General features: G+C 40.6%; 1 protein-coding gene across 2 annotated transcripts in view; it reads right to left on the bottom strand.

Moving 5' to 3' along the window:
• LOC126480805 (exocyst complex component 4) overlaps nt 1–26,956 on the bottom strand; it is a 241,833-nt gene that overhangs the window by 32,725 nt on the left and 182,152 nt on the right. For both annotated transcript variants that reach the window (XM_050104127.1, XM_050104126.1), the window contains exons 12-13: nt 25,356–25,544; nt 21,119–21,289 (exon numbers count right to left, since the gene is read on the bottom strand). In XM_050104127.1, coding sequence (XP_049960084.1) covers nt 21,119–21,289; nt 25,356–25,544 — 360 coding nt within the window. The remainder of the gene's footprint in view (nt 1–21,118; nt 21,290–25,355; nt 25,545–26,956) is intronic.

Raw genomic sequence — 26,956 nt, 5'->3', positions numbered from 1 at the left:
GGAGCAACTGAATTACATTCTCCGCCAGGGTTTAGATTACGTCTTGTCGTGCCCTGAAATGAGAGATGTTCTGCCCACTATGCTTTGCATCCCTCCCACAGTGGTATTCCACTGTCCACCGAACCTACACAATATACTTGTCCATCCTTACACAACCCCTGCTCCCAATCTCTTACCTCATGGCTCATGGCTCATACCTCTGTAATGACCTAGATGCAAGACCTGTCCCATACATCCTTCCACCACCAACTACGCCAGTCCGGCCACTAACGTCACATATCCCATCAAAGGTAGGACTACCTGTGAAACCAGTCATGTGATCTACAAGCTAAGCAGCAACCACTGTGCTTCAATCTATGTGGGCATGGCAACCAACAATCTGACTATCCACATGAACGGCCACCATAAAACTGTGGCCAAGAAACAAGTGGACCATCCTGTTGCTGAACACGCTGCCAAACATGATATCCTTCATTTCAATGACTGCTTCAAAGCCTATGCCATATGGATCCTTCCCACCAACACCAGTTTATCTGAATTGCACATGTGGGAACTTTCCCTGCAGTACATCATACGTTCCCATAACCCTCCTCATCTTCACTATCTGGATAGGAGGTAAGGACACCCTACCCACAATCCTCCAGAACCTCAACTTCTCCTTCATTTGCTTCATCTGGTCCTACACAACCCAACAAGCCACCTTCCTGGATGCTGACTCCCAACCTCAAAGATAGCTACTTCAGTACCTCCATCCATATCAAACCTGCTAACAACTAGCAATACCTACACTTTGACAGCTGCCACCTGTTCCCTACCAAGAAGTCCCTTCCACACAGCCTAGCCACCCTGGTCGTCGCATCTGCAGTGATGAGTGGTCCCTCTCAAAATATACCAAGGGTCTCGCTGAAGCCTTGACAACCGTAATAATCCTCGCAACCTCGTACAAAAACAAATCTCCCTTGCCTTATCTTTCCAGTCTCCCATAACCTCCCAAACTCCCACTGTCCAGCCACAGAGGAGCATTCCCCTTGTAACTCAGTACCATCCAGGACTGGAGCAGCTGAATTACATTCTCTGTCAGGGTTTCGATTACCTCTTGTCATGCCCCGAAATGAGAAATGTCCTGCCCACTATCCATTCCAACCATTCGACAGTGGCATTCCACTGTCCACTGAACTTACACAATATACTTGTCCATCCTTAAACAACCCCTGCTCCCAATCCCTTACCTCATGGCCCATACCCCTGCAATAGACCTAGATGCAAGACCTGTCCCATACACCCTCCTAACACCACTTACTTCACTCACTAACATCACCTATCCCATCAAAGGCAGGGCAATCTCTGAAACCAGTCATGTGATCTACAAGCTAAGCTGCAACCACTGTGCTGCAGTCTATGTAGGCATGACAGCCAACAAACTGACTGTCCACAAGAATGGCCACTGACAAACTGTAGCCAATAAACAAGTGGACCATCCTGTCGCTGAACATGCAAAACATGATATCCTTCATTTCAGTGACTGCTTCACAGCCTGTGCCATATGGATCCTTCCCACCAACACCAGATTTTCTGAATTCCGCCAGTGGGAACTTTACCTGCAATTCATCCTATGTTCCTGTAACCCTCGTGGTCTCATCCTTCATTAGTCACTGTCCTCACCCATCCAGCCCCTTCCCTGTTCCCATTTCAGCACTACAAAGCCATCATTCCACCATCACACCCAGTCTTTTTATTGCTCTTCTTTTCTGCTACCTTCCTCCCTCCCCACTTCTTACATCTACATCTACATATATACTCCACTAACCATCAAGTGCTGTGTGGCGGAGTGCACAATTTGCGCCAAAGTCATATTTACCCCGCTCTGTTCCAATCGTGGATCGCACGAGGGAAAAACGATTGTCTGAAAGCCTCAGTACAAGCTCTAATTTCCCTTATATCTGAGTGGTGATCACTATGCGATTTGAAAGTTGGTGGTAATAATATATGCTCTACATACTCGGTGAAGATCGGATTTCAGAATTCAGTGAGCAGCCCTTTCTGTTTAGTGTGGCGTCTATCTGAAATTGTGTCCCACTTCAAACTTTCTATGAGATTTGAAATGCTCTAGTGATGGCTAAATGTACCAGTCACGAATCTTGCCACTCTTCTTTGTACCTTCTCAATCTCTAAGACTGGATGAACTAACATACTGTAACCTATTTCTGATGTTTAAGGACTGCATCGCTTCAGGATTCTACAAATAAACTGCAATCTAGAGTTCGCCTTACCCGTTACTTGTGTAATCTGATCATTCCATTTGAGATAATTGCGATTAGTCACACCCAGATACTTGACGGATGTTACCGCTTCCAAAGATTGGGCATTTATTTTGTACTCGTACATTAATGGGGATGGTTGGTTGGTTGTTTTTGGGGAAGGAGACCAGACAGCGAGGTCATCGGTCTCATCGGATTAGGGAAGGACGGGGAAGGAAGTCGGCCGTGCCCTTTGAAAGGAACCATCCCGGCATTTGCCTGGAGTGATTTAGGGAAATCACGGAAAACCTAAATCAGGATGGCCAGACGCGGGATTGAACCGTCGTCCTCCCGAATGCGAGTCCAGTGTCTAACCACTGCGCCACCTCGCTCGGTTAATGGGGATGTTTTGCCTTATTATACAGCAGTAGGTTACACCTACTAATATTGAGAGATAACTGCCAGTCATTACACCACATATTTATTTTCTGCAAATCCTCATTGATTTGTTCACAACTTTCGTGTTATACTACTTTCCTGTAGACTACAGCATCATCGGCAAATAGTCTAATGCCGCTGTCAATACCATCAATCAGATTGTTTATGTAAATCGTAAAAAGCAGCGGACCTATTACGCTGCCCTGGGGCACACCTTAAGTTATGCTTGTTTCTGTTGAAGTCATCCCATTCAGGACGATGTACTGCTCCCTGTATGTCAGAAAACTTTCTATCCAACTGCATGTGTCATCAGATAGACAGTAAGCGCGCACTTTTTGGAGCAAGTGACAGTGTGGAACTGAGTCGAAGGCCTTTCAAAAGTCGTGAAATATGGCATCAACCTGGGAGCCGGTATATAGAGCCTGTTGTATATCATGCACAAAGATGGTCAGCTGTGTCTCGCATGACCGCTGTTTCCTAAAACAGTGCTGGTTTCTGCAGATGAGCTTCTCAGAGTCTAGAAAGGTCATTATGTCTGAACACAAAATGTGTTCCATGATTCTACAACAAATCAATGTCAGTGAAATTGGCCGGTAATTATGAGCATCCGATTTTCTACCCTTTTTATAGATTGCTATGACCAGGGCCTTCTTCCAGTCCCGTGGAACTTTCTGCTGTTCCAGTGATCTCTGATAGACGATGGATAAGAATGGTGCTATATTTGTAGCATAGTCAACATATAATCTTACAGGGATACCGTCTGGGCCAGATGCCTTCCTGGCATCTAACAATCTTAACTGTTTTACAATCCCAGATACACTAAACACTAAGTCAGCCATCCTTGCATTTGTTCAATAATTGAAAGGGGGAATGGTGCTGCAGTCCTCTACCATGAACGAGTTCTTGAAAACTAGGTTTAGAATTTTTGCCTTCTGTTTATCATCATCAGTTACGTTACCCATACTGTCAGCAAGAGAAGGTATTGAACTATTTGTATTGTTCATAGATTTTACGTATGACAAAAATTTTTTGGGGTTATTTTTAGAATCTGCATATAAAATATTGCTTTCATATTTGTTAAAAGAATCTCTCATTGTCCTTCTGACAGCTGCTTTCATTTCGCATAATTTCTGTTTGTCAGCGGGGCAGTGCCTACGTTTAAAACGACTGTGCAAAATTCTCTGCTTTCTCAGCAACTTCATAATATGTTTGTTGTAGCAAGGTGGATCCTGTCCCTCCCCTATATTTTTGCTAGGCACATACTTCTCTAGTACATGGTGGACAATACCTTTAAATTCTGACCAAAGATGCTCAATATCTTTGTGTCCCATGATGAATTCTTGGAGCTGACTATGAAGATATTCATTAATGACACTTTTATTTGCTTTCCCAAACGTAAAACTCTACACTGTTTCTTTGGTTTTTTTGCAACTTCCACTGACATTGAAGACACAACGACCTTATGGTTGCTAATACCTTCATCTAGATTAACTAACCTCAAAAAGAACAGGTCTGTTTGTCGCCAAGATATCTAATATGTTCCCATCTTGAGTTGGTTTTCTAACCAATTGCTCAAGGTTGTATGTTGAGAGCGATTGTAGAATAACTTCACACGAATCTTTGCTTCTGCCCCCTGTGATAAACGTGTAATTTTCCCAGTCAATGGATGCCAGATTAAAGTCGCTACCTATAACTAATGAATGATTTGGATATTTACTTCCTATGTACTCAAGACCTTTCCTGAAATGTCCTGCGACGTTTGCTGCGGATGCTGGTGATCTATAAAAACATCCTAATACTATGGTCAATCCTCGTCTGATTGACAGCTTTATCCAGACTATTTCACGTCCGACCCAATATCGATCTCAAATGTGTTTAAACAGCATCTATCCTGCAACACTTCACTGTTTGCCACCCCCACCATAGTATCCCTTCCCCTCCCCGCCCCTCCTTACCCCCACAAAGTCACCACTCCCCATCATGAACAGGTACTGCTGCTTTCAGCGTGATTTCAGTTGCCTGAGACTGCAGTTGTGTGTGAGAGTAGCGTTTGAGTTTGAGTGTTTGAGTGTGTGTGTGTGTGTGTGTGTGTGTGTGTGTGTGTGTGTCCATTGTTGACGAAGGCTTTAATGTCCAAAAGCTTTAATCGTGTTTGTTGTGCCTATCTGTGACTCAGCATATTGTGAGTTGCAACTTTCATTTTCATAATATTTATACCTTATATTCGGTTTACACGCCACTTACAAAAAAACATGTCATCCAAATGGCAGCCATTCCCATTAACACAACCTGAAACTCTCTGCCAGATGTTTCTCTTAACTCGGTCAAACAGGTATTGGTCAACCAAACCAACCTCCTCCGCAGTGGAAGCTTTCAACTCCATTACAGCTTGAGGTTTGTTAACAATGAGTCGTCTTCAAAAATCACTTGCATTTACACAGTGAATTCTTCTCATTATTGTAAGTTCTCATCTTTGATCTGCTCAACCACCAGAATTTTACATGGATGGAATTTTAAATATGAACATAACGTTTTTCTCTCACAATGATGGGCCATCTGCAGACACCGTGCTTTCTGATGTGCGGATCATCTCAGACTCCTGATGTCTGCATCTCTTACAACTACCATTTTTTCAGCTGTCCTCATTTCTTTTCACAAACCGACAGCTTCATCTTAAGGATATGTTCCATAGTTCAGAGACTTGTAACCTATCGTATTGCAACTTGAAGGTAATTAAAATGACACTGAAAGGTCTACTGTGTTGGGCAAAGGTACTATACACAAGCGTGCAACGCCACATCATTCATTGTTCTCCTGCTACCAAATTAGTGGATGTCTTGGAAGTGAATGATGCACCATCACCCTTCCACCACTGACAGTGGTGTACAGTCAACCTAAAAACATCCATTTTCCCCGGGTCACCCATCATTTGGCATCCATGATAAGACAAGATTTTTTACAGTAAAACTATTTTCAGCTACAGTACAGAATATGTACAAAGTAGCTCATAAAAACTGGCTATTTTGAAGAAAAATCGGATAGGATCACATGTAGATACAAAATCAAGTGCTTGAGAGACAGGCTGGACAGTGAAGGGGGAGGTGTGTTTATAGTGATAAAAAGTGCAATAGTATCAAAGGAAATTGACGGAGATCCGAAATGTGAAATAATTTGAGTGAAGGTCACGGTTAAAGCAGGCTCAAACATGGTAATTGGATGTCTCTATAGGCACCCTGGCTCAGCAGCTGTTGTGGCAGAACGCCTGAAGGAAAATTTGGAAAATATTTCGAGTAGATTTCCCGACCATGTTATAGTTTTGGGTGGAGATTTTAATTTACCAGATATAGACTGGGAGACAGGTGGCAGGGACAAAGAATCCAGTGAAATTTTTTTAAGTATATTATCTGAAAACTACCTTGAGCAGTTAAACAGAGAACCGACTCGTCATGGTAACATATTAGACCTTCTGGTGACAAACAGACCCAAACTATTTGAAACAGTTAACGCAGAACAGGGAATCAGTGATCATAAAGCTGTTACAGCATCAGTGATTAAATAGCCGTAAAATATTGAAAAAGGTAGGAAGATTTTTCTGTTAAGCAAAAGTGACAAAAAGCAGATTTCAAAGTACTTCACAGCTCAACACAAAAGTTTTATCTCAAGTACAGATAGTGCTGAGGATCAGTGGACAAAGTTCAAAACTATTGCACAATATGCATTAGATGAGTATGTGCCAAGCAAGATTGTAAGAGATGGAAAAGAGCCACTGTGGTACAACAACAGAGTTAGAAAACTGCTACGGAAGCAAAGCGAACTTCACAGCAAACATAAACAAAGCCAAAGCCTTGCAGACAAACAAAAGGTACAAGAAGCGAAATGTTGTGTGAGGAGAGCTATGCGAGAGGCGTTCAACGAATTCAAAAGTAGAGTTCTATGTACTGACTTGGCAGAAAATCCTAAGAAATTTTGGTCTTATGTCAAAGTGGTAGGTGGATCAAAACAAAATGTCCAGACACTCCATGACGAAAATGGTACTGAAACAGAGGATGACAGACTAAAGGCCAAAATACTAAATGTTTTTTCCCAAAGCTGTTTCACAGAGAAAGACTGCACTGTAGTTCCTTCTCTAGACTGTCGCACAGATGACAAAATGGTAGATATCGAAATAGATGATAGAGGGAAGGAAAAACAATTAAAATCACTCAAAAGAGGAAAGGCCGCTGGACCTGATGGGATACCAGCTCGATTTTACATAGAATACGCTAAGGAACTTGGTCCTCTTCTTGCAGTGGTGTACTGTAGGTCTCTAGAAGAGTATAGCATTCCAAAAGATTGGAAAAGGGCACAGGTCATCCACGTTTTCAAGAAGGGATGTCGAACAGATGTGCAGAACTATAGACCTATATCTTTAACGTCGATCAGTTGTAGAATCTTGGAACACGTATCATGTTCGAATATAATGACTTTTCTGGAGACTAGAAATCTACTCTGTAGGAATCAGCACGGGTTTCGAAAAAGACGGTCGTGTGAAACCCAGCTCGTGCTATTCGCCCACGAGACTCAGAGGGCCATAGACACGGGTTCCCAGGTAGATGCCATGTTTCTTGACTTCCACAAGGCATTTGATACAGTTCCCCATAGTCGTTTAATGAACAAAGTAAGAGCATATGGACTATCAGACAAATTGTGAGATTGGATTGAAGAGTTCCTAGATAACAGAACGTAGCATGTCATTCTCAATGGAGAGAAGTATTCCGAAGTAAGAGTGGTTTCAGGTGTGCCGAAGGGGAGTGTCGTAGGACCGTTGCTATTCACAATATATATAAATGACCTTGTGGATAACATCTGAAGTTCACTGAGGCTTTTTGTGGATGATGCTGTAGTATATCGAGAGGTTGCAACAATGGAAAATTGTACTGAAATGCAGGAGGATCTGCGATGAATTGACGTGTTGTGCAGGGAATGGCAATTGGATCTCAATGTAGACAAGTGTAATGTTCTGCGAATACATAGAAAGTAAGATCTTTTATTATTTAGCTACAATATAGCAGGTCAGCAACTGGAAGCAGTTAATTCCATAAATTATCTGGGGGTAGGCATTAGGAGTGATTTAAAATGGAATGACCATATAAAATTAATCGTTGGTATAGCAGATGCCAGACAGAGATTCCTTAGGAAGAATCCTAAGGAAATGCAGTCCAAAAACAAAGGAAGTAGGTTACAGTACACTTGTTCGCTCACTGCTTGACTACTGCTCACCGGTGTGGGATCTGTACCAGTTAGGGTTGATAGAAGAGAGAGAGAAGACCCAATGGAGAGCAGCGCGCTTCATTACAGGATCATTTAGTAATCGTAAAAGCATTAGCGAGATGATGGATAAACACCAGTGGAAGACTCTGCAAGAGAGACTCTCAGTAGCTCGGTAAGGTCTTTTGTAGTAGTTTCGAGAACATAACTTCACCGAGGAGTCAAGCAGTATATTGCTCCCTCTTACATATATCTCGCGAAGAGACCACGAGGATAAAATCAGAGAGACTAGAGCGCACATAGAGGCATACCGACAATCTTTCTTGCCATGAACAATATGAGATTGGAATAGAAGGGAGAACCGATGGAGGTACTCAAGGTAACCCCCGCTACACACCGTCAGGTGGCTTGTGGAGTATGGATGTGGATGTAGATGTACAGCAATTTCAGGAGCTTTAATGACTTGGAAGGTTATTGTATTTGGTGAGTAGTTACTTATTTACTTGCCTGTCCTATGGATCATCACTGCCACCTTTTGTTGTGGTGTGGAATAAATAAGATTTACAATTATTCTTATCAGCAGAAAAAATGACAACAATGCTGACCATTTACATAAACGATCTCACAAGGATAAAGTGATTTACACTTAACTATGTTCAAAGAATCTCTCTCTCTCTCTCTCTCTCTCTCTCTCTCTCTCTCTCTCTCACACACACACACACACACACACACACACACACACACACACACAAAATACTGCTACATATTTCTTCTATGGAATAGGAAGAGTTGTCAAGCAAGTGATTTCAGTTTGCATTTGAAGTTACTGTTGTTATTCATTAAATTCTTCGTATCACTGCGTAGATGGGCAAAGATTTTGATGCCTAAATACCTCTGTTATGGCACAGAGTAGGAAAGGGGTAGAAATCAGAAAATTTTTATTAAAACTCTCACACACTGCCACAGGCGAATTCAAATCACGCCAGAGACAGAGGCAGAAGCATGAAGTGAGCCAATATGTCACAAGTGGATCAGGTCGACAACACATTACGACACTGTCTGCTGAATAAGGATACACATTCATCTGAAAGCAGAGTGCGGCAAAAAACCAAAGTGAGACAAACATATTGATTAGCTCATGAGACATGTTGCAAGAGACTGTCTTTTCGTAAGAGTACATAGCGAGGGACCGACACAGCAGTTAACAGCCTGTTAAATGAAAATAGCAGAATAAGGAGAACGCATTCTGTCATTACGAACTGAGCCTTCCATCGCAGCCTCAGGCAAGCTCCCTTTAAATACTCCAGCTCTCCAGTAATAGCACTTGTTTACATGATTACGATACTGCAGTAACTCTATGTCCTAAATGTTCAAGCACAGTCTATGAACTGGCTGAAGATGTATTCAAGGTGGTGCTTTCACCTGATGAACTTCATGCTGCTTGCCGCCTACCATTTGCTGATGGAGAAACTGATTGTCTTCTGACTATACCACATCACAGAGTGCTGCCAGCACAATACTTCAACATGGAAGCCAGCAACAGGGCCTATTGGGTTCAACGTTCCTGTTCAACGCAGGCACCTCCAGGTGGTGACACTTGCCAGACGACTACTGACACCAGGTACATCATAAAGGGTCACCGTAGAACTCAGAATGGGGGCGAGTAGACTCCAGCAGTAGACTCAAGCTGTCAGAATAAGAACCACTTTGGGTTGGGCAATGGCCGCCTCGCTGGCCAGCAGTCTGCTGCCATGTCAAGGTTGCTAACATCTCTTCCTGGGCATGCAATCAATGAGCTGACTCGATGGATGTCAGCTGGAATCTGACATGCAGCCGAATGAACAACAGTCGAGGCTGCTGTGAAAGAATGATAACTTGTAAAGACTGTGAATAAAAGATTGAACTCTAATAACGTTTTACTAGTGTGTTGAAACTTAATATGTTCCTAACAACTATCCTGACTTCAAGCACAGGTGTCTCCACTTGGCCCTCTGTACCTCACTCTTTTCTGTATCACACTAAGTCTGAACGATGGGTAGTATAAATCATTTATTCTTCTACTATTGTATTTATGAATGTTACTGTTGTTTTCAAACTTTGTAAGGCAGAAAAAGTACTGTGAAGCTGTTGTCAGTATGCCCAACTGTTTAAAGAGCTGTCTACAAGAGGTTCTGGAGTGAATAACATACATCATCAGTATTATACACTTCTGTGCCACATACACTTTTTCCCTCAGTGTCAAGTTATCCCAGAATACGATGCCCTAAGACATCATGTTGTTGTTGTGTCTTTGCTCAAACACTGGTTTGATGCAGTTCTCTGTCTGTCTATCATGTACAAGCCACTTCATCTCTGCGTAACTAATGTAACATACATCCATTTGAATCTGCTTACTGTATTCATGCCTTGGTCTCCCTCTACAAATTTTATCCTCACACTTCCTTTCATTACCAAACTGCTGATGCCTTCACGCCCCGCAACATGCTCTATCAACTGATTCCTTCTTCTACTCAAGTTGTGCCATATATGTCTTTTTCCCCCAGTTCAACTCTGTACTTCCTCATTTGTTATTTGATCTTCTTATCTGATCTTCAGCATTCTTTACAGCACCACCTTTCGAAAGTTTCTATTGCCTTGTAATTGCTTAGGCTTTATTCTCTTCTTGTCTGAAGTGCTTATTGTCCACATTTTATTTCTGTACAGGGCTACAATCCAGAAAAATATCTTCAGAAAAGACTTCCTAACATACAAATTGATAATGAATATTAAGAAATTCCTCTTTTTTAAGAAATGTTTTTTTTTTGTGTTTTATATCCTCTTTACTTCAGCCACCATCAGTTACTTTATTGCCCAAATAGCAAAACATATATATTACCTTTAGAGTTTCATTTCAAATCTAATTCACTGGGCATACCCTAATTTAATTCGAATGCATTCCATTAACCTTGTTTTACCTTTGTTGATGTACATCTTATAACCTCTTTCAAAAACACTATCCATTCCATTTAAGTGTTCCTCCGAGTCCCTGGCCGTTTCTGAGAGCATTACAACATTACAATGTTACTGGTAAACTTCCATCCCCCCCCCCCCCCCCCCCCCCAACTTTCCCTTCCAAGCTTCTCCTTGACTTCCATGATAGGTTGTTCAGTGTACAGATTGAACAACATTTGGCATAAGGTACAATCCTATCTCACTTTCTTCTCAGCTTCAGCTTCCTTTTCATGTCCTCTAACTTCTATAAATGTAGCTTGGTTTCTGTAAGTAGCGTTTCCCTTTCTGCTACCTTCAAAATTTTAGTGTGACATCCAGTCAACACTCAAAAGTTTTCTCTAAATCCACAAATCCTATAAACATAGATTTGCCTTTGATCAAACCCTTTTTATGGTAAGTTATAGGATGAGTACTGCTTCCTACATTTCTCTGGAACACAACCTGATCTCCCCTTGAGGTCAGCTTCTAGCAGATTTTTCATTATTCTGCAAATAATTTGTGGCAATATTCTGCAACCATGAGTTATTAAACTGATGATTCAGTAACATTCACACCTGTCAACGTCTTCCCATTGAGGAATTGGAATTATTACATTCTACCTTAAATATTATGCTATTTTGTCTGTTTCATATAACTCGTACACAAGGCATAACATTTCTGTCAAGGATGGCTCTCCCGAGAATATCAATAATTCCGAGGGAGTTTAGTCTACTCCACAAGCCTTGTTTCCACTTAGTTGTTATAGCGATTTGTCAAATTCTTCTCACAATATATTTCCTGTCACGCTGTCATCTACTTGCACTTATCTAATATTGTCTTCAAGTTTGTTTCTCTTGATTTTCTATATATTTGTTCCACCTTTCAACTTTGACTTCTTTGCTTAGTATCAGCCTGCCCTCTGAGCTCCTGGTATTCAAGCAGCTGGTTCTCTTGTCTTCAAAGGTATCTATAATTTTCCTATAGGCAGCATCTATCTTACCCACAGTTGTGGATGCTTTTACAGCTTTACATTTCTTCTCTAACCATTCCTCTTTAGCCATTTTGCACTTTGTCAGTCTCATTCTTTAGACACCTGTGATCCTCCTCATCTGTGTTATTTTTATACTTTTTCCTTTTGTCAATTAAATTCAGTATCTCCTTTGTTGCCATCACTATTTAATCTCTTAAAGCTAATGCTCTCTCTGACACTCTCAACAACCTCCGGTTCCTTCATTTTATCCACATCTCAGTTTCTTAATTTCTACCTTTTTAAAGTTTCTTCAGTTTTAGTCTGCAGTTCATAAGCAAAAAATTACGGTTAGAGTCCACATTCACTCCTGGAAAGTCTTATAGTTTAAAATCTGGTTTCAGATGCACTGTCTTACCAGTATACAATCAATCTGAAATCTGAAAACTTCCCCAGTGTCCCAGATTTCTTCCACATACATAGCTTCCTTTCATGATTTTCAAACCAAGTGTTAACATTGATTAAATTATTGTCTGTGTAAAATTGTATCAGGCAGCTTCCTCTTTCATTCCTTTCCCCAATCTCCACATTCTTCTATCATTTTTCTTTGTCTACTTTTCCTACTGTCTAATTCCTGAGACCCAACACTATTAAATTTTCATCTCCATTAACTATCTGGGTAGTTCCTTTGTTTCATCATACATTAATTCAATCTCTTCATCATCTGCAGAACTAGTTGGCCTAAATATTTGTTTGTTTTTTCCAAATATATTGTGATTTTCAAGGTGGTGATTAGGGAGGGACCTAATGCCACTACTTAAATTGCTGTTAGTGAAGCAACAGAAATGAATTTTACAACATTGGTTGTCATAAATAATTGGATGTTCCCCCCTCACCCCCCTTTTCCCAAAGAACATCACGCTTTCCAAGGTGTTGGTTAGGGTGGGGCCTCATAGCCACATTTCAATTGCTGCGAATGAAACAAAGTAGCTACTAACTTAACTTGCGAAGCGTAGGAAATTATAAATGCACAATGTCATTGGCTTCCCACATCCAACTGATGATTTGTCATGTTCATTCCCCATGTGAACCATTACCAACAGCAGGATACAATGGAAAGGCTGCAGGCACTGTAAGTGCATTTGTACTGATCATTCTTTTACATTAACTCAGAAACTACATCCAACGTGTTTTCTTGTAAGTTAAGTGAGAACAGTTGGAGGTAAGCCACAATCTGATATTACCCACCACCTGATTTGCCACGCCATTTGCCTTTTTACCTCAGCAGAATCCGTTAAAAGCTTTTTTCTGAACAAGAGTGCACATTACTAAGAAAGAAAGAGAGAGAGAAGATTAAAATACTAAATAGATGAGCCAGCCATTCTATAACATTCTAAGACTACCAACCTAAGAATTTATGCTAGAGTTGGACCAATTCATAAAATTTTAAAATACATACCATACCACACTTGTCTTGTTGTAAGTTAAAATGGTGTGCAGGTCTCCACCTAAATTTATCACTGCACTCTCACTGGATTATAAAACACACTGATTTAAAATGTGGTGAATTGAAATTTATGCAATGAAAACCGGCAAGATGTGTCAAGAAAGCTGTTAAGTCAGAGAAAAATGACCGATATAGAGATGGAAAAATGTCTTTTATTTGCATCATTTTCCTATGACTATAAGAATGAGCACAATAACTGCTATGTATTTTCTGCCACTTCCAGCCATTTTTCCTACTGACATCTTACAACTTTCTGGCATAATTGCCATGAAACTGATCAGAGGGTTTAGCATCTCCCCCCTCCTCTGTCATCTCTCTGGATTGTAACTTGCCACAGTACTGTAGTGAATTAGTCTGTGAGAGGGGGATGCCAACAGAAATTACCTAGCAATTTAATGCCAATGTGTCGATTCTACTCAGTTCAACTTAGAACAGTTTTTGCCTGCCTGTCTGTGTGTGTGTGTGTGTGTGTGTGTGTGTGTGTGTGTGTGTGTGTTCATTACACAAAGAGACTCTGTGATGATGTTACAAACTTTCTGGGATGATGGAAAAGTATAAAGTATCAATTTGAGGTAAGGGAGCCTGGTGCGGAAACCACTGAGTTTAAAGTTACCTCTGACGTGAGGATACATATACTGGTACTGTTGTTGCTAAGATTGATTGGCAGGCAACTTTTAGAGATGGTTCTATGGGCCAAACAAGGGAAAAAAATCTAGCATACATGGGCCCTAAAATGTGTACCTTAAGAGCTATTAGTATATGTTCATCTTCAATACTCTGAAATACATCTCTTCCATTGTAAGATCTTTGGCTTCTATGTCTTGGGAGGAGGCAGTATGGACCAAAACAAGAAAAAATATCCAGTGGATATGGGCTCTATGGACATGGCTTCTAAAGTGCATACCTCAAGAGCCATGGTAGCTTGTTCAGTAGGAGAGATGTGTGTCACAGCTGCACAGATGAACAACTGTGATACTTCGTAAGGTATGCATTTTAGAGCTTATGTTTACCAGACACTTTTTGCTTATTTTTATTCACACTACCACTTCTGACAGCTGCCTAGCCAACAATCCTAGCAACAGTAGTACCAGTACATGTATTCCACTGTCAGCGGTTATCAGAATAATTTTGTTTATAGCTTTCGACTCACTCGTTTCCGAATCGGGGTCCCTTACCTCAAAGTGATACATTTACTCTTCCCCATTATACCTTGTAACACCATCACAAAATCACCCTGTATTAGTACATCCTCTTCTGTTTTGTATGTTGATGAAAACTTCTGGAAGAAAACACAAAATCATTATTACATTCATCAGTAATTTTACTACAAATTTATGGTATATTTAAAATATTCAGTCATTACTAATGCATTTTTCTTTCTTTTTTTCAATACTGCTTATTGCAGAAGATGTGCTGCCCTGAGTGACACCCGACAACGAAAAACATGAACTACAAGGTGATTACAATTAAAGTTCTAGTTCCAAAATTGCTGTAAGAAAGAAACACTGCTCAGAATGATAAATTTGAACAGAATACTATCACAGAAGGGGGAAACAGTAAATATATATGGAAAATTGAGGAGGGAATGTAATAATATTATGAAAAGAATAGCTGCTACTCAAAGACAGGCAAAACAAAGAGACTGCTAAAAAGTGTGCTTTCAGCTAACAAATCCTTCATTGGAAGTACACACACACACACACACACACAAACACACACACACACACACACACAGTGTGTGTGAGTTCCATTTGTGCCCACACACGTGTTGTCTATTTCCAACGAAGGCCTTGTTGCCTGAAAGCTCACTTTCTGACAGTCTATTTGTTGTGCCTACCTGCGACTAAGCAGCTCTGCTAAATGGTGAGTAGCAACTATTCTTTTCATAAAATATATACACATGAAAATATTCCCCTAGATGGCACTATAAGTGTCACAAAGTACACGTGTTCAGCTACAAATGACAGATGAATCGCAATATGATGGCTACTGTACAAAAGCCCATCCACCACATCAACATTGTACTGCACTTGATGGGAAAAACCAGTTTTTAACTGTCCTGAGACCAAAAACCATATGTATCACTTTTTAATAGTTACGTGAGTGGCACACTGTTTTCTACCTCAATCTGAAATTGAGAAACAGCATGTTTTACACAGATCAGAGTGCCTCAGGGGTCACATTCAAAATGAGTTGTGCAAAACATGCCTTCAATTCTGCTATGTTTGTAATCAGAAAACTGAACATAGGATTTTTCGGATACAACCCGCACCACCCCCCTTCCCGCCCCCACTCCCTCAGGCCACATGTCACATATATTAAGACCATGTGATCTGGACAACTAGGCTGTAGGGAAGTGATGGCTGATAATTACAGCATTTCCAAAATGCTTCTGCAGCAGTTGCTTTATTGGCTGTATAATAGACACAGTAGTGCCATCTTACATAAAAATGATCCCATCCAAATATGCTGTTGAAGGATTGGAACAGCATTGATGTGCAAAAGACTCTCAAAGCATTTACTAGTGATGATACAGGTAACAGGCCTCACAAGAAGCATCTCCTCAAAAAAATATGGCCCTATGATAAATGATGCTCTCAATCTGCAACACACAATACCTTTGCAGACTGAGATAGTAGTACCAGTTGATATGCAAGTAAATTTTCCATTGCCCACATTCTGCCATTCTGTGTATTTACATATCTTTGGAGATGGAAATGCAATCTGTCAATCCTCACAATGTTCCATGGCCATTCACTGTCCACTTCTTTGCAAGCAAGAAATTGTCATACTGGCAGGTCAGCACCAAGCAATTCCTCAAGATGAGTAATTTTATCAACACAGAAGTAGTACAAAGATGGTTCGGAAGGTCAAATGGGAATCATGGAGGGAATGCAATGTCCTTTTCGAGGAATGCTATTGAGAAAATTTAAAAAACTGGCATTTGAAACTGACAGTAGAATGATCCTACTGGTGTGAACATACATTTTGCATAAGGACCACGAACATCATACTCATTCGGAGGCATATAGACGGTCATTTTTCCCTCACTCTATTTGCAGGTGGAGCAGGAAGGAAAATGACTTGTAGTGGTACAGTGTACCATCCCCGCCATGCACCGTATGGTGGTTTGCAGACTGTGTATGTGTGTGTAGATGTGGATGTAGATGTAGACTGCATGTTTGCACACCACCGCTTGATCCCTCCTGAAATGCTGTTGTCACATCATCTACTGACAATGTATCGATTGTTTCCCTCCCTCTACCACATTGCGCTTCAAAACAACCTGTCTCTTTGAATTTCACTGTCATTTTCTCCAGACCCTTGTCAGGCATCAGACCAACACCTTTTTACATTCACTCAGTGTCCGGAACTTCTGCAGAGCCACTGGCACAGTCACTGCTCTTGTAAAAGAGTTTTACCAGCAGCATGTGATCCTGCATTGAGACAATCAAGCCAAGCACCTCAGATGAAAACTGGGGAACAGCCGTGAACCCCGCATTTTTATTTTGCACATTCTGCTGATTGCAGCAGCTTTCAGTGGTAGAATTTTCTTTAATTTATTTTTCTTTTTTTCTTTTTTTGCATGTTTCTCCTTCTTTTGTTTAAATTTGACATCATTCTGAGCAGAGGTTTGAAACTAGAACTTTAATCCCCCTGAATCTGCACCACTTTTAATACCAGATTTATTGGTAGTTGCTCTACACCATACAAAGCAAGGAGTTTACATCATATCAACAAAAATTTATTGATATCTAAGAAGAAAAGTAAGATAATGTAATTCAACAGCTGAGAGCTATTTGTCTTAGAGGTGACAGTCTCCATTGTTAGTAACAGTGCCAACATTAAAATTTTGAAGAAAACTGCATTATTTAGTCATTCCTTTTTCTTGTCTTGTACATGACCAATTAAAGTAACACGTAGCTCATCAAATGTAATGATTTATATGCTTTTGAGCGCAGAGTCTTTATTTTTTCTTGTAAAGAATGTTATAAATATTTTATTTTTGTAGTTCTCCTGAGTAGAATTACAGTAATTAGCATTTTATTATGAAAATGATAGTTTGGCATATCATAATATACAGGGTGTCCCAGTTATCTTGACCACCCTAAATAACTGTTTGTCCAGATGCAAATTACAAAATGTTTCAAGTAAATGCTCTTTAGCCATCAGGGGGACATCAATCAGCATGATTCCTTTCATTGTAGCTTTGTTTTTTACAAAGATATGAACAGCGGTGTGACTTTTATAAATGGCACCCTGTATTTTTTATTCAGTAATTCATTTTCTTTCCTAAAGACCTATTCAAAAATGTATCACAGTGTACCATTCACTGAAACACAATGTTATTAATTACATAACACAACATTAACTTTGAGCCCGGGATCACAAACTCGTCCACTTGCTGGAGTTGTCAGAAAACAAATGAAAACCAAATAAAAACATAACACAAAATTGACTTTGACTCTCCTGTACCATTGCCCAGGAGCACAACATACAAAGGTGCTCACAAAGTGGTGACCCTGGCCACCGATACACTGGTGCACTCGTTTAATGAAAGAATTTACTGCTTCCAGTGTTGCCTGCTGAAGAGAGTTACAAACAAACATGATACGTTCCTGCTTGTCTTCTGGAGTTGTTAGAATATCGCGACAGACAATGTCTTTAATGAAAAAAGTCTAGAGGATTTAAATCAGGAGATCTAACAGGCCAAGTAACTGTTCCTCCTCGACCAATCCATCTGGCAGGATACCTTCGGTTCAGAACACAATGTGCACGCGAGGCATTTTGTGCTCGACATCCGTCGTGTTGATACCACGTAAGCATTTTTGTTCTTAGCGGCACTTCATCCAGAAGAGGAGAAAGAATTCATCTGAGGAAGTTAGTATATGCTGTGCCGTTTAGACTGCCATTGATGAAATAAGAGCCAATAATTGCAGTACCAAGCACCCCACACCAGACGTTAATTCTCCGCTGACGCTGATGTTCCACCTGTCTAAGCCATCGTGGGTTGTCGCTGGACCAGTAATGCATGTTCCTTGTATTTACCTGTCCTTTGTTTGAGAAGGAACATTCATCGGTAAATAGAACATTGGAGAAGAAGTTCAGGCTGGCAAGGAGTTGCTGCTGTGCCCACTGAGAGAACTGTACACGATACTGGAAATCATTCCCCAGCAGTTCTTGATGTAGGTGTACATGGTAAGGATGGAACCGGTGACGTGTAAGAATACGATGTACACTGGTTTTAGGAATGCCAATCTCATGTTCAAGCTGTCATGTGCTCACATGTGGATTCATAGCTGCAGAAGTGAGAACAGTAACTTCAGCAGCTTTGTCTGTGCAAGTGCTAGGATGATTGCATTGCCGTGGGTTGAAACTTCACGTTTCCTGAAGCATCACACCAAGACGAGAAAATATCTTTTGGGAAGGTGGATTCTTGTTAGGATATCGCTCTCTGTACAGTTATGCTGCCTGCGTAGCATTTCGTATACCTTCAACAACAACAATAAAAGAAACGTTATGTCGATGCAGTTTGTAGGAAGGACAGCCTTTACTGTATGTCTACTCTACACAACAGTATTTAAAAGGAATAAACTACTGTACTAAATGTACCTGTACATAAGAAAACAGTACTGCAATTACTTTTCTGCTAACTTACATTCCCAATAGGTGAGTAGCATTTCTAACTTATCTTCCTTGGTGTACATTCTACATTCTACTCGCACAACTCTTCAACTGACGATGGTTGATGGAATGACAGGTGTGCATTCTACTTATGTGTACATTTGACCTCTGTGAACGTCAGCACATGGATGTGTTCCATTACCCTGAGTACCTGCACTAAGTGCCGGGAGCGTCAACATCAATGTTGTGTTATGTAACTAATAACGTTGTGTTTCAGTAAATGGTTCAATGTGATACATTTTTGAATAGGTCTTTAGGAGAGGAAATGAATTACCGAATAAAAAATACAGGGTGCCATTTAAAAAAGTCATACCACTGTTCACATCTTTGTAAAAAACAAAGCTACAATGAAGGCAATCATGATGTCTGATGTCCCCCTGATGGCTAAGGAACATTTGCTTGAAACATTTTGTAATTTGCATCTGGACAAACAGTTATTTAGGGTGGACAAGATAAATGAGACACCCTGTACACGAGACAGTGAGTCACAGACAGGCACAACGAAAAGAAAGTTATACTATTTAGACTTTTATTGAAGTTGAAAAGACATGCTCATTCATACAACCCAGTCACACATGACCACTGTCTCTGTCTGCTATGGCCAGACTAAGTTGTAATTGCACCTCACTGAAGCAGTAATCCGGTGGTGGAGGTAAGGAGGAGGCATGGGTGGGGGGCGGTGGGCGACAGCAGAGTGGGGTTAAGGAATGTGTGGTGCTGCTTGTGGGAAAGTGCAGGGACTTGGTGAGGATGGGGTAGGGCTGCTAGATGCAACAGTCAGGTCTGAGGTGGGACAGTGGGGAGAAGTAGAAAAGAGAAAAAGGGGAAAGGGACTAATTGATGCATTCATGGAATGGAAGGCTGCATTGTGCTGGAGTGGGAGCAGGGATGGGGTACATAAATGGAGGGCAAGGACCAGTGAAGGCTGAGGCCAGGGTAATTATGGGAAAGTAGGATATAATGCAAGGAGAGTTCCCACCTGTGCAATTCAGAAAAGCTGGTGTTGGTAGGAAGGACCCAGATGGTGCAGGCTGTGAAGCACATGGTGTTGGGCAGCACGTTCAGCAACTGGGTGGTCCAGCTGGCTCACGGCCACAGTTTGTTGGCAGCCATTCATGTGGGTAGACAGCTTGTTAGTTGTCATGTCCATGTAGAAAGTAGCACAGTAGTTGCAGCTTAGTTTATAGATCACATGATAGCTTTCAAAAGTTACTTCCCTCCCCCCACCCCCTCTTCTCCTCCACACACATGCATACAGAGGTGTGCACACACACCCAGACACAAAACAGAACTGTGCTATCTCAATGACTGCTAAGTTGATTTTCTTTTTCAAGAGAGAGTGAATAAATTAGAAAACAAGACGATCACGCGCATATGAGATTTTTTTGGAAAGTAAGATCCAATTTTTTATAAAACATACATCACAACAGATGTTTTCATTTAATTCCTTGAATGTTTATCTATTTTTACATAGTCTCCATATTTGTTTAAAATTTGTCATGATGTTCTACAAGCTTTTGTATCCCCCTTTGAGTATAACCAGAGAGGATGTTGTGAATCCACATTCAGAAATCCAAAGCTTAAGTTGAAATTGAGAATCACTGGTCTTCAAGAATTTTTTCATACACATCCATGGCTTTGACCAAATCTTCTGAGATCAGTGATGATTGTCCTGACTGCGGTTCGTCATGACATTTATCCATCTGTCCTTGAAGGCTCTCACCCACCTACACACTCTGCTGTCACTCATATTTTGGAGCCACACACCTGACTTATCTGTTGATGAATTTCTGTTGTTGCGACATTTCTTACTATCAAAAACCAAATCAGTGACCGTATTTCACACTCGGTGGGTTTGTCAACTGATCTAAGCATCTTGTACTGACACTGTTAACAGCATATTGTGACAATACCAATGCAAATTGGATTGTTTTATGAGCAAGGTGTACTGGGAGTCGGTACATACGTGCATTTCAATGTTCATGTGTCATTTGATTAGCTATGGCGATTCGGACCTTACCTTCCGAATAACCCTCATATGCGGTGTAATAATATTGGTTACTTTACCTTGATTTTTCGTGGCTGAAGGCTGGATGTCATTGCCTCATCAATGTTGATAAGGACTTGGCTGAGTTTAAAAACTTGTGGGTCTGGCTCTTGCGAGTCCATTCCACCCCCTGCAAATCTATTGAATGTGTCAGCCTGTGGTAACAAGTAGTGGAAGCATTGTACACGGACCTATAACATATAAATTATTAAAATCAATCACACAGTTCCTAGTGAAAAATATTTTTTTATGGAATACAATCACTTTTAAAATATTCTAAGTGTGGTTTGTTTCACATACGTAATTGTGTTGTAAGATAAAAACATTAAATAATGATTTACTCATGTACTCAAAGCTACTCAAAGATTTTCATCTGTGATGGAACAAAAATTGCATAGGCTAATTGCTATGTGAGCAGCAATTAAGCCAGAACTACTACATTTCATGTCGCATTCATGAGTCTGTTGCTAGACATGTCCAATTCCTGTTTTGTCCTACTGAAATGCAGATTTTACTTGGCTTCAATGGCTATTTTTGAAGCCAAGTAAAATCTTCCTATTAAGGCAAAACAGGAATTGGACATAGTTAGGAACAGACTCATGAATGCAACATGACATGAAGAAAATCTGGTTCAATTGCCACTCACATAGCAATTAGCTTATGCAATTTTTATGTAGCTGTGAGTACATGATTATTTAATGTTATATGTAGAACATTTTCATTAATTTCCTATTCATCATTTCGTGAAGTGCTGGAGTTCTGCACTACAGCATATGCAGGATCTAAGCTACAGGCAACTTGTATTAATTTTGGGAAACGAAGCACAATTTCTTACAAAATAAAATGCAAAACTATGGAAAACTTCCTAATGCTACCACTAGTACCTAAAATGCAGTAGGCAGAGAATCCATATAACAATGAATATAATGTAATCGGATAGCTAAAAAAATCTACTCACCAAGTGCCGTCAGAACACACACATAAAAGCAGGTTATTCTTACGCAAGCTTCCTGAGCCAGTGGCTCCTTTTTCCAGCAGAAGGATTGAAGGGGAGGGGTAAATTTTGGAAAAATCACCCAAAACTGTGGGTCAGGGGAGGCTTACCGAACAGGATCAGAAGGAAAGACTGATTATTGGGGACTGTGCGTCTTTCTTCTCGTCCTGTCCAGTAAGTCTCCCCAACCTGCAGTTCTCAGTGACTTTTCCAAAATCTACCCCTTTTCCTAAACCTGTCCAGTCCTTTTCCTTTACCCCTCCTCCCTCCCCTTCAACCCTTCTGCCAGAAGATGGAGCCACTGGCGCCGAAAACATGCAGAAATATGACCTCCTTTTATGTGTGTATTCTGCCACCAGTTGGTGAGTAGAAAGGGAATACAGTTAAACCACAAGAAAAACTCACTTGAGAAAACTACAAAATTATAGACACAATGTCTGGCTAGTGCTAAGAATTTCACTGCCTGAAGGCAAGCATTGGCCACAGAATATAATTTCTGAGAGATTTATACATATTATTCTGCTGTCGGACACACAATTCTCAGATACATGTAATTACTTTCTTTCAATAACCAATTTTTAGCAGTTCTTGACACTGGCTGATAACACAAGGGAAAAAATGACAAGCTGCAGAGCAGGACATGAGTTTGGTTTGAGGAGACATTCTTTTAATGAAGTGGCTGTGGGGGTCAAATGCCCTCTCCTGCTCCCTTCCAGAACCATCCTCACATAGTTAGCTACATGAACACTTACTGCATGCTCTGTGTAATAGATGTGGTACTTTGTTATTGGTGTCCAACTACACTCACATTTCAGACATTACACTATCAATGGATCTTTGAAGGAGTCCAGTACGCATTTTATTTTTCATTCTGGGAGGAACGGTGTCATTATGTTACATTTGTCTGTGTCCTTGAAATCTTAACAGAAAATGGCACTGTGTACTGGACAAAAGCCAAGCAATTGTTCTCTTGTAATATCTTTTCTTTTATCTGCAGAGCATAGTTTAGTTGTGTCTCTGAGAGTATCTGTTCTTCCGTGACATTTTGTGAGTATGACATAGTTCAGAATATGGACTCTCTGTGTTACAAATGACCTGAGCTCTGCCCTTGAGGGCAGTAAGCACAAATTGCCAAGTCCTGTATTACTGGGTGCTTCCTGGTACTTACACAAAGCTCCCTACTGACACAGAACCAAAATATACCAACTGACTTACTTCCTTTGAAAATAACAATATTGTGAAAAGGAAAGTTGCTAATCACCATATAGTGGATATGCTAAGCCCAAGACGTCCCTTAGACACCTGTGGTCATTGCATCTGTTGTGATGAGCGGTCCTTCTCAAAATATACTGAGGGTCTCACTGAAGCCTTCACAAACTGTAATTATCCTTCCAATCCTTGTACAAAAACAAATCTCCCGTGCCTTATCTTTCCAGTCTCCCACGACCTCCCAAAGCCCCACCATCTGGCCACAAAGGAGCATTCCCCTCGTAACTCAGTACCACCCAGAACAGGAGAAACTGAATTACATTCTCCGCCAGGGTTCTGACTACCTCTTGTCGTGCCCTGAAATGAGAAATGTCCTGTCCATTATCCTTTCCACAGTTGTCTTCCACTGTCCACCGAACCTATACAATATACTCATCCATCCCTACACAACCCCCGCTCCCAACCCCTTACCTCATGGCTCATACCTCTCTAACACACCTAGATGCAAGACCTGTCCCATACATCCTCCCACCACCACCACCACCACCTGCTTCAGTCTGGTCACAAACATCACCTATCCCATCAAAGGCAGGGCTACCTGTGAAACCAGTCATGTGATCTACACACTAAGCTGCAACCACTGTGGTGCATTGTATTTAACCAACCAGCTGTCTGTACGCATTAATGGCCACTGACAAACTTTGGACAAACAAGTGGACCACCCTGTCACTGAGCACTGCCAAGCATGACATCCTTCATTTTAATGACTGCTTCACAGCCTGTGCCATATGGATCCTTCCCACCAACACCAACTTTTCTGAATTGCACAAGTGGGAACTTTCCTTGCAATATATCCTACACTCCCATAACTCTCCTGGCCTCAATCTTCGTTAGTCATTGTCCTCTCCTATCCAACCCGTTCTCTGTTCTTATTCCAGCACTACACAGCCATCATGCCTCCACTGCACCCAGTCTTTTTAATTCTCTCCTTTTCCGCTACCCCCCCCCCCTCCCCCCCGTCTAACCTTCTGACTGCACATGTCTGGCCTACCCTCTTTCAGCCATGTCCCTCCACACTCCCCAACATCCCGTTACTGTCCACCACCCCTACCCTACTAATCCTCCCCTTCCCCACCCCAGCCCCCTCCTTACCCCCACCCAGTCGACACTCCCATCATGCACTGGTACTGCTGCTCAGTTGCTTGTTACTGCAGTCATGTGTGTGTGAGTTGTGTTTGCATGTGTGTGTATGTCGTCTAATTTTGATGGAGGCCTTACTGGCTGAAAACTATATATATTTGTGACACACTTTTTGTTGTGACCATCAGCAACTCAGGATCTCCGCTATACGGTGAGTATCAACTTTCTGTTTCATAGTATTGTTACATTCCATCCTAGATTTTCCACTGTTGTGTTTTTTTAAATATGTAGGAAATATTTCACTATGTTGACAAACCGACTGTGCTCACTGTCAGAAGGCCTAAAATTTGTCAGCTGAATTAAAAATTATGGAACAGTAGAAAAGGCATCCTTATGAGAAAAAGAAAGTATATGCACATTTTGAATTTCTATTGGCTATATCAAACTTTTTACTCTTCACTATCTAACACGTTCTATTTAATGATATACATTTTGTGACTTGCTGATGCATTTGACAAAATTCTTCTCCACGTATTGCATATTCGTGTAAGCTACAGAGGTTGGTATTTTAACTTCATTAAAGGAAAGGCAATCTAATCAACTGGAACTAAAAATGGAAACAAACACTGGCATTTATTATGGCTGCATGCTCAAGGAGCTTCCAGTTCTGCCTCAATAGCATACTGATGTAGATGTCTTCTCAATGTAAATTTAAATATTGAAATTTATAATAAACATGAAGTTTTCACCAACTTTTGATATTCAGTAAATAGAACATTGGCTTGTGTCATAATTATTCCTCTCATCCACTTCATTCATATCACTGCGACTGCAGCCCACCACTGGTGTAACAACTCTACTCATTCAGCTCTCATTATCACAGAATGAAAATAACATTAATAAATTACTCTTACCTCAAGATGAAGAACTAAAAGGCACGTGTTGGCCAATTCTTCAAATTCTTTAGCCAATTGCAGAAGACACTGTACAGATGATTCAGGTAATGGCGGTAGCTGGTCCAAGGTAGTTGCAGAGTGGTTTGAGACAGAGCTACTATGGAGCAATTCTTCAGCAAAAGACATCACTGATGATGAAAACCACTCCTGTAAAGTGAGTAATTTCTTTACCTTTGTTCTTTTCTCAATAGTAAATATTAAACCTATAACTGCGCACAAGACTAAGGTCTTCACAAAGAAAAAAAGGCATATGTATTTTTAATGAGACTGAAGGATCACAAACATTATTACAAAACTAACGTGGCCATTCACTGTCTTGTTCTATAACAGTGAAAAATCTGCAGGGTAACAAAAGAAATACATGTAACAGGGAACTGTGTAGAACCAAATGAATTTTTCAAACACACAATGATTTTTTCTAATTTTTCAGTAACAACAGAGATATTAAATCATGTGGTTAAGCAAGAAACAGAGTTTTTATACCTACATCTACACCTGTGTCTAAATCTACAACTGTACACCACAAACCACTGTGATGTACATGGCACAGGGTACGTCCCATTGCATCAGTTATTAGGGTTTCTCCCCGTACCATTCATGTATGGAGCATACGAAGAATAATTGTTTGAATGCCTCTATGCGTGCTGTAATTATTTCAATCGTTTCCTCACAACACCTATGTGAGAAATATGTAGAGGGTTATAGTTATTCCTAGAGTCATCATTTGAAGTCTATTCTTGAAACTTTGTTAGTAGATTTTCTTGGGATAGTTTACATCTTTCTTCAAGAGTCTGCTGGTTCAGATTCTTCGGTATCTCTGGGACACTTTGCCATAGATCAAACAAACCTGTGACCATTCTTGCTTCCCTTCTCCGTATATGTTCAATATTCCCTTTTAGTCCTATTTGGCATGGGTTCCACATAGTTGAGCAATATTCTAGAACCAGTTGCATGTGTTATTTATACACAACCTCCTTTGCAGACTGATTGCATTTCCCCAGTATTCCACCAATAAACAGAAGTCTATGACCTGCTTTACTCATGACTGAGCCTTTGTGATCTTTCCATTTCATATTCCTACACATTGTTACACCCAGGTATTTGTACGAGTTGGCCAATTCCAACAGTGACTCACGGATATTAGGGTCATAGGATACTATGTTTTTTTGTTTTGGAAAGTGTAAAATTTTACATTCCTGGACAGTTAAAGCAAGTTGCCCATATCTGCACTTTGAAATTGTATCAAGATCTGACAAAATGTTTATGCAGATTCTTTCTGACAATATTTCATGATAGATAACTGCATTACCTGTAAAAGTTGGAGGTTACTACTGACATTGTCTGCATGGTCATTAGCATACACCATGGACAGCAAGGATCCTAACACACTTCCTGAGAGCACACATGAAGTTACTTCTACATCTGAAAATGTCTCTCCATCTAAGATAACATGCTGCGTCCTCCCTACCAAAAAGTCCTCAATCCCGTCACAAATTTCAGTTGATATTTTATACGATCATACTTTTGATAATAAGTATAGATGCGGTACTGAGCCAAAT

The sequence above is a fragment of the Schistocerca serialis genome, chromosome 5 (assembly GCF_023864345.2).
Source record: "Schistocerca serialis cubense isolate TAMUIC-IGC-003099 chromosome 5, iqSchSeri2.2, whole genome shotgun sequence".
Lineage (NCBI taxonomy): Eukaryota > Metazoa > Arthropoda > Insecta > Orthoptera > Acrididae > Schistocerca > Schistocerca serialis.
Note: the sequence above shows the minus strand (reverse complement) of the source record. Positions and strands in the feature narration are given on the sequence as shown.